At 46.0% G+C, this 14728-nt stretch overlaps 1 protein-coding gene across 1 annotated transcript; it reads right to left on the reverse strand.

Annotated features, from left to right (window-relative positions):
* Positions 1-861: 861 nt before the first annotated feature.
* On the reverse strand, positions 862-13927 carry LOC136447909 (mucin-2-like). Its single transcript, XM_066447048.1, has 9 exons — positions 13605-13927; positions 12805-12923; positions 7792-12406; positions 7466-7578; positions 6694-6908; positions 5098-5138; positions 3755-3905; positions 1676-1790; positions 862-917 (listed from the first exon to the last, which is right to left on the reverse strand). Exons 1-9 carry the CDS (start codon positions 13897-13899, stop codon positions 894-896), a joined length of 5688 nt encoding a protein of 1895 aa, XP_066303145.1. The 5' UTR covers positions 13900-13927; the 3' UTR covers positions 862-893.
* Between the last annotated feature and the right edge of the window lie 801 nt (positions 13928-14728).

Consider the following 14728-nt stretch of genomic DNA (forward strand, 5'->3'; position numbering starts at 1 on the left):
CGTTTCGGTATCTATCAGACACCTTCTTCAGAGCTTCTGACTGGTAGATAGATACCGAAACGTCAGCAGGTGAGAACTGTACCTGGTTGTGTACAAAGAACCTCCTATATCCTATATTATATTATATTCATATATAGAATTGTGAAACAAAATTCAAGACATTGAAAATCAATGCAAACATTCACTCTATTTTCTGCATGAATTATTTAAAATATTACAATAGATATAACAATAAGTTAGTACAGTTAGTTTGTGATTTTACGTAATATGTCGTTCTGTATCAATTTCTTGTGTATCGTTCTGGTCTAAAATGTACACTTAAAATTGTATTTTCAAAGTCCTTGTTGTCATACTGTAACGGAGTTTAATAGTCTTGATGTACTGGCTTCTGCAGTCAATTATCAATGATATAAATATTGATAACGCGTTTGAAGACGTTAGTTGATAGCATAATGTGTCGGCAAATTTTGAGTTCGAGAATCTTCAAATATTAGGTTTATACATAGCTAAGGATTTTGGACTTACAGCATAACATAAAAGGTAGAGACGCTTGGAAAACAGAGTCGGTATAGTTGGACAAGCATCCCGAAATATATGTGTTAGATGTTGCCCTACCCGTTGCTATTTGGTTGGTGGTAGTACAATTTTTACCTTGGTGCACGTAGAATCTGAGGTATTGTAATCATTTTGTGTGTTCTGGTGTTTGTCCGCAGTTAATGCAGAAATGGTGTAATAGGCTATTTGGAGAATTGGATATCTGTTTGGGCAAGAAGTGATGACTGATGACTTGACGTTAAGGATACCCATTTATATTTGATTAGAACTTTGTTAGTAGCGCCATCTGATCTCCTTTACTTGACCTTTTGGGGGATACCCCTTGCCCCGACATCTTCTTATTTCTTGAATTTAATGAATACCTGCAAATAAGAAATAGAAGATATCATTTAGCGTAGGTTTCTACATGTATAGAGTAACAATTATCTATGGGATGAAACCAACAGAATATAATATATTTTTGACAAATTCCGTTATACATGTAGTATCAGCCTGGTATCCATTCTATTCTAGCTCCAGCCCGGCCTCCCCCGGTCGCTTCCGGCAGAATATTCATCAGGAATATGGAGCTAGACTAGGATTTATACAAGCCTGATGTTGCACAGCACTCCTATATAAATATAATTCAGTAACACTGCGCTATACAAGCTGTACATAGCGTCTGTGTTCTCTGTCACAACCAGTAGACGAATAGCTTTTCTGTGGGCTACATTGGTTCGAGATCACTCGTTTTCACTGTCACTTCTTGTGAGATTCACTGTAATAACGCTACAATAGAATGGATTGTTATGTCACCTTGTACATGTAGTGCCTAGTGCACTTCCCAGGATTTGAACCGGGGTCTCCCAGTTACCAACTAATTGGAACCAGAAGCTCAACTGTGAGGCTGCTACCAGTTTAGCTTCAGGTACATCACCATAATAAGATGGATATTACGCTACAATTACGTGTAAGTCATACAAAACTTCGCATTGAAATATACTATCTAAAGAGTAACTGTATGTAATTGTATGTGCTGTGTCAGACACCCAAAATCAGCCACGCTGCCTGGGTGGTCTTGTATTGCCGTTGCAATTTGAATAAAATAAAATAAAATAAAATAAAATAAAGAGTAACCTACCGATGACTCTTGCACAGAAGGTCCCACGTTGGGACTGTATAGAGGGGGCGGCCTGGGCCGGTAGTAGGGCGGGTATGAGAGCGTCATTCTAGGATCCAACGGTGGTGCCATCAGTCTGAAAAGTAGACATCATACTGGATCACGTTTATGGCACGATGGCCCTTGTGGTAATCTATTTATTTAGATTGACCACATTTGTGGAAGGATTGACATGATACAGGTGACTATCACCTTTTCAAGATATCAACCCGGACCAGACTGTAAGGTTTGGACCATCGCACACCGGGGCATGCCCCTACTCTTTTTCGATAAGTGCGGTGGGTTCTTTAACGTGCGTGGGGTGTGGCTCTCCCCAAACACGGGACCTCCATTTAACGTCCTAACGTTCGAGGGACGTCCCTAACCGAAGCTAGGTTCTCATTTACACCTGAGTGAAGTGAGGAAATTTGTGTTAAGTGTCTTTCCCGAGGGCACAACGGGAAATGTCCAGACATGTCTGGGGGAAAGCCGGGATCGAACTCGGGTCCCCTTGCTTGACGGCCGAATGTTCTAGCCGTTACGCCACACGACGCCACGTCATGGCTGTTAACTCAGAACCTGCAGGTACTGCGTTCGAAACCCTGATAGGTCCCGATGTTGTGCCCTTGGAAAAGTCAATTTACACCTATTTCCTCACTCGACTCAGGCGTGCATGAGTACAAATCTTCGGTTAGGGACATCCCTCAAATAGGAAGTTAAATGAAGGTCCTGTGTTTCAGGAGAGTCACACCTCGAGCACGTTAAAGAACCCACTACACGTATCGATAAGAGGTACATCCCGATCGCGATGTGAGTGTATGAAATAAAGAAGGCGTTTATGCAGCTTGTACTCTTCAGTACAAACCTGGTGTGTTACGCCATGAGGCGGTTTATCAGGTATGCAATATTAACGTATTCTTTTCCACACAGAATCAGAATTACAATCTAACATATCAACAGTAAAACGTACATGCGATGTTAAAAGAAAATAAGTTATCCTAAACCTTACCTTTAACCGCCCTACATGTATGTATGATATTGCAATATTGATTGAAGTAAGAAGCCAATGCATATGTCACAGTAGAGATCGGAATCCAGTAGAGTCCGGAACTCTACTAGTAGCTACTGGAATTCCAATCTCTACTAGTAGAACCTAGGGTTCTCCTAGTAGAGATTAGAAACCCAATCTTTAGATCCCGATTCATTAGAAGAATTACAATCTCTACTCTACTAGTAGAGTTCCGGACTCTACTGGATTCCAGTCTCTACAGTGACAAATACATCATTGAACGTTCAAATAGATTCCTACAATTAGCCTGAAAAATTTGTTCATAACAATATTTCATGATATGATATCAAGGCCTTTGTCGTGCCTTTTGAAATTAACTCTCTCTCGCTCCAAACAAAACAATAGAGTGTACTGTGTATATTGAATTTACTTTCATCTGTACAATCATACATTTCAGACAGCTATTTGTTGACGAACTGATTTTTCTTGTGCCTAAGCAAAAGGGACTTGAACAAGCCTTCTCGAGTTATGCTGCTTATCTTCACAAACACACACACACAAACACAAACACACACACACACACACGCACAGACATACAAACGCTACTGAAAATGCATTGTTGGTGACGGTAATAATTAGGCTCAATCATCCCTTTCCTACTAATCCTCACGTCGCCTGTTTTTTTTTTCTAAACCAGTCTTGTTACAACTGCAGTCTAGCAAGCCTTGTGAGCTGTTACGTTTTAGGTGTATTTTCACCACTACCAGTAAGCCCCCATGGGTATGAGCCATGCCACAATGGGAATATCTCCTTCACTATACCAGATTTTACAGAGACTGATGATGCAATACAACAGATTTTGAAACTTTCCTCGTTAATTATGCAAAGTAGTTCGACCAAAATGTAATCGTCTTTAGGCTTTGCACATACCTAACGACATACCAAATATGAAGACAATCCAGTTAGGCGTTCTGGACTAATCGCGTCCACTAACAGACATACAGAAAAACGCCCGGTAAAATATAACCTTCTCGGCGAAGGTAATTACATACCTGTGTCTTCCTGTTCTGTCTCTTGGGTATACGTATCTGTAGGCTCCTTTGCTTCTGCGTTTCTTTACACAGAAGTAGATGGCGGCTGCGATCAGGGCAATCAAAAGGAACGCACCGAACGCTATGAGAAGGCGATACAGCAAGGGAAACTCTGTTGGAAATAAGAAAGAGAACACAGATGAGACAAAGAACAGCATAGTTATACAGCATACAAAATAAAGTTGATATCTCACATTTTCACAAACATTTTACGCAATGAAGAATAGTACCGTAAAATAGTACTGTAAATGCCTTTATGTTCGCTTGATTTTATTTCGAGCTAAGGCGAAATTTGAGTGTTCGCGGCAGCGCTATAGTCAGAGACTGCTACAGTATTGGACAAAAATGTTTGCGGTGGCTTTAAGTTGGCGGCGAAACGGTATTCGCAAAAACCGCGAACATAAAACCACCGCGAACATTTCTGCATTTACATTACTAGAATCTTTAAGCATGCTTTAAGAGTGCTTAAAGAGCTGTTTTCGCCCAGTGTCATTGCTTAGGTAAAGGTGATCAGTTGTTTTTTCCATTTATCAAAGGTTTCAGTTGTAAGTCGCTATGAAAAAGTCGCTATTTTTGAGAACATTTCTATGTAATGGTTCTCAATACTTGAGAGTTGCAGTCAAACATGAAAAAGATTGATGTGTTTCATAACGGTTGTTTGCATGGAATATGTTACATTTCCTGGACGAATAAAACCATTAAGGTAGAAGTGCACACAAAATAACACAAGAAACCTGTCTACTGAAATGCCAGAAGACTAAAATGCCTGGCCCATGTTCTAAGGATGCCAGACAAACGAATCCATAAAGTTGCCCTGAGTTGGGCTCTAGAGTGGAAAATGAAACGAAGACGCCCCAAGAACTACATAGAGACGCACTAAGACTACAAACCTAAAGGCCATGGGGATCACTTTAAAAATGCAGCTCAGTCCTTAATTAAGCCCCCTTCTCATTGGACCCGCGGCACGCTGGCGGCGTCGCTGCGCGCGGCCAATCGAGTTGACAAAGCACTCAACGAATTTCATCGACAAAAAACGAATCTTTTTAAACTTTGTGTGTTTTGTTGTCTTTTTGGTCATACTTGTACGTTTTGAATGATATTTCCATTATGAAGTCAAAGGTAACACAAATCCAGTTTAGGACGCAGCGACGCCGCCTGCGCGCCGCGGGTTCAGTGAGAGGGGGGCTTTAGCACAGAACAGATTCAATGGGGGGGAAATGATCAAACTCCAACACGGGTTGAAGATGATATCATTAAGTAAATAAAAGTTTCTATAATAACTAAGAACAATATTTTCTACACACCGTCTTGAAAACAGTAATTTTCCGCGGTTCCCTTGAGGCATCTATGAAAAAAATAAATAAATCAATAACTGACATTTCTTTTGCGGTAACGTTAGAATGATATTTTTACTATCAATTTGTTACAGGGTGGCCAGCTTATTATATTTTAAGCTTCTGTTCACCCTTGCACAGTTGTAGTACTGTTATTAATTGTTTTCCTCTAATATAATTAATTACTTGTTTGTGCAAAATAAACAATTGGCAATAAAGCACAATGTGGAATTGAAAGGTTGATACATACAAACGTTTTCTTGACAGTTACGAGGGCATTCTTCGAACAGTGGCTAAGAAAAGGGTAGCGAAAATACGCACCTCCAAATTTTCGACGACTCCTGTCCGTCTTGTTCACGGAGTGGCCTAGTTTCGCGAGAACACGAGACTAGGCCGAGACTTGTGACGATCTTCTTGCCTCCCCCGCCTCCTTGCGGAGCAGGGGTAAGTAGGACTTGGGCAGCTCCCAACCTCCGGTACGGTTCATCCCAGCGCTTTCCAACTGGATGTGGACTGCCTCTTTGATCTTCCTGTGAGCATTACGTGACTCAAGATCTACGATCTCTACGATGTCTCTGTAATGACGGTATATCCGCACTCAGCCAGCATGAACTAAAAACTAAACACAGAGTCACCAACGCCCAATCCAGGACATCGTAGAGATCGTAGATCTTGAGTCACGTAATGCTCACAGGAAGATCAAAGAGGCGGTCCACATCCAGTTGGAACGCGCTGGGATGAACCGTACCGGAGGTTGGGAGCTGCCCAAGTCCTACTTACCCCTGCTCCGCAAGGAGGCGGGGGAGGCAAGAAGATCGTCACAAGTCTCGGCCTAGTCTCGTGTTCTCGCGAGACTAGGCCACTCCGTGAACAAGACGGACAGGAGTCGTCGAAAATTTGGAGGTGCGTATTTTCGCTACCCTTTTCTTAGTCACTGTTCGAAGAATGTCCTCGTAACTGACAATTAGCATAATATTTCTCTTATTTCAGTTATCTAATTTTAGCCCATGTTTGGCATGAATATGCAAAACAGTTATCAAGAAATAAAACGTTCTCCAAGTCAAAAATCGCTGACGTTAGCAATTGGTCGTTCCAGTCAGGACGCTGGGCGATATCGACTTCCGACGACATTTTACCCGTTGATGACGTCATACGAGCAGAAAGTCACGTGTCAACTGCAATTGACTCAGACAACGGAAGAGGACCGAGTGAGTCAGTCAAAAATTCCAGTGAGTCCAATTTTTTAGTTGGAGAACGCTTTATTTCTTAATTATGCATTTTACCCAACATATGCTTTGGTCACATTTCCGAACCGGGGCCCGGCCGGTCAGTTTGCGGGAACGAAAAGTATGGTATAAAAGACAACAAAACACACGAACGTCAAAAACATTAATCATGAGCATAATTTGTGTATGTTTCTTGACATGCACGTTAATTTTTCGTTCCTGCAAACAGCCCGGTCGGGCCCCGGTTTAGAAATGTGACCGTAGCATTAGATGAACCTCCATCATGCTAACGCAGTTAAATTCATTGTCATTATCTTACAAGTGATGCGTGCAGACTTACAGCGTGTTCTCATCAACTCCAAGTTCGTCTCCAAGACTCGGGTCGCGATTCATGGCCTCCTGAAGTTTCTGATGAACGTCCTCGTCACTTAGCCTGGAACTTTTCAAAACGTTGACGACAAAATCCCCGATGACACTCCCTGCACGGAAATCGTGGACTGAGAGTCCTTGAATATCGTCTTCGTCGATATCCGTATCCTTAAGATATGCCCTTATCTGTTGAACAAATATGTTGTAGTCAATTCTTGTAAGAAAAAAATAGTGTCGCTTTTTCTCCATATCAAAGGGTGAACTGTTTTACAATCGATTGTACAACATAAGAAATGACAATAATCTCGAAACGGTCAAACTCAATTAAAAGCTACTTTGGTCTGGTACAGTATATGAATTAACATGTGCAAAAACAATGAACAGTGGACACTGTTGCGGAATTAAAAAAAAAAAACAGGGCAGCAATTTTCCAGATATATTTTTGTAGCAGGGTAGGCAGGGGCCCTCCTTTCCCATTTTAACGTGCTCGAGGCCCCAACCGAGCTCGCGAGATGCCCTTCCCAGAATTGGGTCCAGGGTCTCCCATGTAGCAACTAATTTGAACCAGGAGCTCAACTGTGAGGCTGCTACCAGCTGAGCTACTGGGACATCCCCACATAAAGCTATGGCTCTTGGAAAAAAATAAGTTGAAATCAGATTTTTCTGACGTTCCATTAAAGCAGACTTTATGAGTATTCTTACTTGCATAAAATGCAATGAAAATGTGTATTACGGCAACATACCAACTTCCGTAATTGTTGGGCGAGTTTTCTGTGTTCTTTTGAATTCCTGTTCTTGAGAGCGTCGGTGTATTGAGCCAGCAGCATTGTCAATTGGATGTGGACGTCATTTACATCTGCCAAAATTATAAAGGAAAGGTGTAAATACTGATCATTTGCAAACCATACTGGAGGTCAACAATAGACACAACCATGTCCCCATTGATACATATTATGAACACCCTTAACATTCTAAACGGTGATGATATAACTGTATAGAAGAGATCTGCAGCACTTGTATGTAATCAGATAAAAAAATGATAAAACAAACAATATACGTTCATACATACCGTCTCTCAGTACGCAGGTAGCTGCACTCCACACATAGCCACCGTCGCAAGCACAGAAGTACAGGTTTGACGTTGCATTGAACGTACATGTGGAGTACAAGGGGCACGCGACTGGGCATTCTGGATCGGCGGTAGGTGCTGCCGTACCCGGTGTGGGTGATGGCGTCGCCGGAGCACGTGATGGCGTTGCCGGTGCACGTGATGGCGTTGCCGGAGCACGTGATGGCGTTGTCGGTGCACGTGATGGCGTTGCCGGTGCACGTGATGGCGTCCCAGGTGAGGGTGATGGCGTCCCAGGTGAGGGTGATGGCGTCCCTGGTGAGGGTGATGGCGTCCCTAGTGAGGGTGATGGCGTCCCAGGTGTGGGCGATGGCGTCCCAGGCGTGGGCGATGGCGTCGGCGGTGAGGGTGATGGCGTCGGCGGTGAGGGCGTTGGCGTCCCAGGCGAGGGTGATGGCGTCCCTGGTGAGGGTGATGGCGTCCCCGGTGTGGGTGATGGCGTCCCCGGTGAGGGTGATGGCGTTCCCGGTGTGGGCGATGGCGTCGGCGGTGAGGGTGATGGCGTTCCGGGTGAGGGAGAGGGCGTCCCAGGCGTGGGTGATGGCGTCCCTGGTGAGGGTGATGGCGTCGGCGGTGAGGGTGATGGCGTCGGTGGTGTGGGAGTTGGCGTCCCAGGCGTGGGTGATGGCGTCCCTGATGAGGGTGATGGCGTCCCCGGTGTGGGTGATGGCGTCCCCGGTGAGGGTGATGGCGTTCCCGGTGAGGGCGATGGCGTCGGCGGTGAGGGTGATGGCGTTCCAGGTGAGGGAGATGGCGTCCCAGGCGTGGGTGATGGCGTCCCTGCTGAGGGTGAGGGTGACGGCGTCCCCGGTGTTGGTGACGGCGTTCCAGGTGTGGGTGATGGCGTCGGCGGTGAGGGCGATGGCGTCACAGGCGTGGGTGATGGCGTCCCTGCTGAGGGTGATGGCGTCAGCGGTGAGGGCGATGGCGTCCCAGGCGTGGGTGATGGCGTCCCAGGCGTGGGTGATGGCGTCCCAGGCGTGGGTGATGGTGTCCCTGGTGAGGGTGATGGCGTCCCTGGTGAGGGTGATGGCATTGGCGTGACTGTGGTAGGAGCCTCTGTACTTGAGACCGTGGTGGAAGTTTCTGTAGTTGAGACCGTAGTAGGAGGCTCAGTAGTTGAGATCGTGGTAGGCAGTTCTGTAGTCGAAACCGTTGTAGGGGGCTCCGTGGTCGATATTGTGGTAGCAGGCTCTGTAGTCAAAATCGTGGTAGGAGCCCCTGTCGTTGAAACCGTTGTTGGTGGCTCTGTCATTGAGACCGTTGTAGGAGGCTCTGTAGTTGAGACCGTGGTAGGAATTTCTGTAGTTGAGACCGTGGTAGAAGCCTCTGTAGTTAAGACCGTGGTGGGTGCCTCTGCAGTGGAGACCGTGGTAGAAGCATCTGTAGTTAAGACTGTGGTAGGAGGCTCTGTAGTTGAGACCGTGGTAGAAGCATCTGTAGTTAAGACTGTGGTAGGAGGCTCCGTAGTCGAGACCGTGATAGGAGGCTTCGTGGTCGATATCGTGGTAGCAGGCTCTGTAGTCAAAATCTCGGTAAGAGGCTCTGTAGTCAAAATCGTGGTAGGAGGCTCTGTTGTTGAGACAGTGGTTGGAGCCTCGGTAGTTGAGACAGTTGTAGGAGGCTCTGTAGTTGAATATGTGGTTGGAGGCTCTGTAGTGGAAAGTGTGGTAGGAGGCTCTGTAGTGGAGACCGTTGTCGGAGGCTCTGTAGTTGAGACCGTGGTGGGTGCCTCTGTAGTGGAGACCGTGGTAGGAGGCTCTGTAGTTAAGACCGTGGTGGGTGCCTCTGTAGTGGAGACCGTGGTAGGAGGCTCTGTAGTTGAGACCGTGGTAAGAGGCCCAGTAGTTAAGACCGTGGAAGGAGGTTCTGTAGTTGAGACCGTGGTAGGAGCCTCGGTAGTTAAGACCGTGGTAGAAGGCTCTGTTGTTAAGACCGTGGTACGAGCCTTTGTAGTTGAGACCGTGGTTGGAGGCTCTGTGGTTGAGACCGTGGTAGGAGGCTCCGTAGTAATGACCGTGGTGGGAGCCTCTGTAGTTGAGATTGTGGTGGGAGCCTTTGTGGTTAAGATCGTGGTAGGAGCCTCCGTTGTAAAGACCGTGGTAGGAGGCTCTGTAGTTAAGACTGTGGTAGGGGAATCTGTTGTGAAGACCGTGGTAAGGGACTCGGTAGTTAAGATCGTTGTAAAAGGCTCTGTTGTTAAGACCGTGGAAGACGGCTCAGTGGTTAAAACTGTGGTCGGGGGCTCTGTGGTTAAAATCGTTGTTAGGGCCTCTGTAGTTGAGACAGTGGTCGGAGCCTCTGTGGTTGAGGCCATAGTAGAAAGGTCTGTTGTTGAGACCGTGGTACGAGGCGTTGTACTTGAGATTGTGGTTGAGGGCTCTGTAGTTGAGACCGTGGTAGGAATCTTTGTGGTTGATTCAGTTGTAAGAGGCTCAGTACTTAAGACCGTGCTAGGAAGCTCTGTAGTTAAGATTGTGGTAGGGGCTTCTGTAGTTGAGACCGTTGTAGGAGCTTCAGTGGTTGATATCGTGGTAGGAGCCTCTGTAGTTGAGACCGTGGTTGGAGGTTTTGTTGTTGAGACCGTGGTAGGAGGTTCAGTAGTTAAGACAGTTGTAGGAGGCTCTGTAGTTGAGACTGTTGTAGCAACCTCTGTAGTTAAGACCGTGGTAGGAGACTCTGTAGTCGACACCGTGGTAGCAGGCTCTGTAGTTGAAATCGTGGTTGGAGGCTCTGTAGTTGAGACTGTAGTAGGAGCCTCGGTAGTTGAAATCGTGGTTGGAGGTTCTGTAGTTGAGATCGTAGAAGGCTCTGTTGTCAAAACCGTGGTAGGAGGCTCTGAAGTCGAGACCGTGGTGGGAGCCTCTGTAGTGGAGACCGTGGTGGGAGCCTCTGTGGTAAAGACCGTGGTTGGAGGTTCTGTAGTTAAAACTGTGGTAGGAGGCTCTGTAGTTAATGCCGTGGTTGGAGGTTCTGTAGTTGAGACCGTGGTTGGAGACTCTGTGGTTGGAGGCTCTGTGGTTGAAACAGTGGTAGGAGGTTCTGTCGTTGAGACAGAGGTAGGAGACTCTGTAGTTGAGATCGTTGTTGGAGACTCTGTAGTTGAGATCGTTGTTGGAGGCTCTGTGGTTGAGACCGTGGTAGGAGGCTCTGTGGTTGAGACTGTGGTAGGAGGCTCTGTAGTTGAAACCGTGGTAGGAGGCTCCGTAGTTAAGACTGTGGTAGGAGGCTCTGTGGTTGAAACCGTAGTAGGTGCTTCTGTAGTTGAGACCGTGGTTGGAGACTCTGTGGTTAAGATCGTTGTTGGAGGCTCTGTGGTTGAGACCGTAGTTGGAGGCTCTGTGGTTGAGACCGTAGTTGGAGACTCTGTCGTTGAGACAGTGGTAGGAGGTTCTGTCGTTGAGACAGTGGTAGGAGGCTCTGTAGTTGAGACCGTGGTAGGAGGTTCTGTAGTTGAGACCGTGGTAGGAGGCTCTGTAGTTGAGACCGTGGTAGGAGGCTCTGTAGTTGAGACCGTGGTTGGAGGCTCTGTCGTTGAGACCGTGGTAGGAGGCTCTGTGGTTGAGACTGTGGTAGGAGGCTCTGTAGTTGAAACCGTAGTAGGTGGCTCTGTAGTTGAAACCGTGGTTGGAGACTCTGTGGTTAAGATCGTTGTTGGAGGCTCTGTGGTTGAGACCGTAGTTGGAGACTCTGTCGTTGAGACACTGGTAGGAGGCTCTGTGGTTGAGACTGTGGTAGGAGGCTCTGTAGTTGAGACCGTGGTAGGAGGTTCTGTAGTTGAGACCGTGGTAGGAGGCTCTGTTGTTGAGACCGTGGTAGGAGGCTCTGTGGTTGAGACCGTGGTTGGAGGCTCTGTCGTTGAGACCGTGGTAGGAGGCTCTGTGGTTGAGACTGTGGTAGGAGGCTCTGTAGTTGAAACCGTAGTAGGTGGCTCTGTAGTTGAAACCGTGGTTGGAGACTCTGTGGTTAAGATCGTTGTTGGAGGCTCTGTCGTTGAGACCGTGGTAGGAGGCTCTGTTGTTGAGACCGTGGTAGGAGGCTCTGTGGTTAAGACCGTGGTAGGAGGCTCTGTGGTTGAGTCTGTGGTAGGAGGCTCTGTAGTCGAGACCGTAGTAGGAAGCTCTGTAGTTGAAACCGTGGTAGGAGCCTCTGTAGTTGAGACCGTGGTAGGAGGCTCTGTAGTTAACACCGTAGTAGGAGGCTCTGTAGTTGAGGCCGTGGTAGGAAGCTCTGTGGTTAAGACCGTGGTAGAAGGCTCTGTGGTTGAGACCGTGGTAGGAGCCTCTGTACTTGAGATCGTTGTAGGAGGCTCTGTGGTTGAGACCGTTGTTGGCTGTGGCGTTGTGATTTCTGGAATTATGATTTTTAAGAAATTGGCAGAGATGTTTTGCCGTATAGCATCATAAAGTGCAGCTTCCAGCTCATCTTGTTGCAGATTTGCCGTTGTATTGACATTGACGTTGTAGTCAGCAATAACACTTCCCTCTCGGAAACCCGTGACAGTTACACTGTGGTAGTCCTCTGCAATACTGCTTCTTTTGAAGTAGGAGTCCAGCTGTAAAAGGAAGAATCTATTTTCAACATTCCTGGACAATATGGAAGGTATCCATGATTGGTTTCATCAGGTTAGTGAACCAATGAATGCTAGTGTGCTTTAACTTACTCAAAAGTTTAACTCATTTAAACCATCCATCCACAGAGACGGGGGACGCCATAAACTTTCTGCCTGTTACAATGTACTGCTATTCGAGTCACGTGTCCTACCTGCATAATGTGACGTCACAGAAACAGTGGGTTGACCATTCCTTTACAAAGACTGGTGCTGTTTAGTCGAAAATTTTTCCTAACTTTGTTGTGTGTTGAAAATTCAAAAGGTAGTCAATCAACATAACCCTGATGAACTTACTCGCTATCGCCAAAATGTCTCTCACCGCCTCAATAAAATTCTCTTACCGATTGTTCCAACATTTCTGCCAGAGCCATGGCTGCCGGTGACGACCGGTTCAGCAGATCGTTGGTAAAAGTGATGTTGTCCATTGTTAGTGTGTAGCCGTACTGCGTAGAATCAGATACTGTTGAATGAGAAATACAGAAACGTTAGTGGTATAAAACAGCAAATAGACTGTGGTATGCCACAAAGTGAAACATAAAAAGAACAGGAAATCGTGAAGGAATCTGGTTGTGAGATGTTCTAGATATTTGTGGTGCCCTAGCGGTCAAATAGATATAGTACTAGTGGATATATGAGATGATATTATGATCATGTTATAGTCGACCCGCAGGCACGATAACCGTACAACAAATGTAACTGATTCGTTAATAGTTTAATCAGGCTGGTAAGTCACTGAAGAACAAAAAGCTTTGTACACAACCAAGTGTCTCATTCAACTGACGTTTCAGTGACCGTCTGTCACCTTCATCAGGAAAATTCTGACCGGTTCACTTTGCACTACAGCTATAGGTGTCGCTGCTTACAGATGCGGTCCCCAAAGTATCGATATATACATTCACTGTGGGGTCGTGTGGCGTAACGGCAAGATTTTCGACTACTCAGAACCCAGGGTTCCCGGGTTCGAATCACCTGACGCCACTGATCCTGTGCCCTTGGGAAAAAGGCACTTTACACGACTTTCCCCACTCCACCCAAATGTAAAAACGGGTACATTATGTGTGTGGGTCAATAGCTACCTGTGTCCCACGTGTATTGCACTGTTTCAATTCCAATAAAATCCAAAATATACATTCAAGCTTACCTGATGTGCAGTTTATCCCATTTCCAGTCAGACCTCTCTTGCACACACATGTTGAAAGCTCACAGCTCGCAAATATGCTGCACCTGTTGTTACAATCCACCGGAGGAACGGTCGTTTGCTCAGGAGTATTAGTTACGAATGTGGTGTAAGCAACCGTTGTGATCACTGTCTTGTTTGGTGCCGCTGTATTCGTAACCATTGTTGTAAAATTTGGCCATGTTGTCATCTGCACCGTTGTAAGGTTGACTGTTGTTGTTTCTATTTTTTCGGGTATAATGTCTGACGTCACATTCATCCAGAAAAGAGTTTTCGCCAACACGACAGTCGCTCTGTGGAAAGGGAGGGAAAATCATGGAAAGATGGCAGAAAAATATCATTGTTCAACCATAGAATGATATAGATTTATTTTTATTAAGCGTGAGAAAGGGGTTGGGCACCCAACTGTACAATCTATGCTAAATAGTGTGTATGCTAATGCTCTAGAACAGTATGTAAGTTAAACGTTAACAGTATGCTGCGTCAGGAATGTATAACATTGTCTCGTTTCGGCATGTTCCGACATTGGCCTACATAGATAGATATATGAACAGGACATGATAATATCATATGGAATATATCTGTCTTGGTATGCGGTAACATTGTATCGGACTTATTATTGGGTAGGCCGACTACTCTCTCTTCGCAGCCAGGGGCTGAATTGCGAGGAGCGCACAATTGGCGGGGTTAGATCGCAAGGGTCTGGAGCAGCAGCCATTCGGCACTAACTCATGTGACCTCAATTCGACAATTGTCCCATGTGCGGCCATAGGACTGTCGGATTTGAACCACTCACACCGGGAAGGACCCCTACTCTTTTCGATGAGTGCGGCGGGTTCTTTAACGTGATCGAGGTGTGGCTCTCTTCAAACACGGTACCTCCATTTAAAGTCCTATCCGAGGGACGTCCCTAACCCAAGCTAGGTACTCATTTACACCTGAGAGGAAAGTCGTGTAAAGTGCCTTTCCCAAGGTTACAACATCGGGGCATATCGGTGGTTTCGAACCTCGATGGCGCCACACAATGCCGGTAGCAGGACATACAGTCGATTGAAACATGGTAAATATGCATACTAATAAGTTGTTAC

This window comes from Branchiostoma lanceolatum, chromosome 13, assembly GCF_035083965.1.
Source record: "Branchiostoma lanceolatum isolate klBraLanc5 chromosome 13, klBraLanc5.hap2, whole genome shotgun sequence".
NCBI lineage: Eukaryota > Metazoa > Chordata > Leptocardii > Amphioxiformes > Branchiostomatidae > Branchiostoma > Branchiostoma lanceolatum.

Excerpts from the sequence above, each read along its gene's own strand:
- LOC136447909 (XM_066447048.1), bottom strand. The coding sequence starts at position 13,899 with ATGAATGTGACGTCAGACATTATACCCGAAAAAATAGAAACAACAACA. Across the intron at positions 6,909-7,465 it reads CCCAACAATTACGGAAGTTG|ATAAGGGCATATCTTAAGGA; the intron begins GTATGTTGCCGT and ends TTTGTTCAACAG. Across the intron at positions 5,139-6,693 it reads GGAGTTGATGAGAACACGCT|ATGCCTCAAGGGAACCGCGG; the intron begins GTAAGTCTGCAC and ends TTTTTTTCATAG.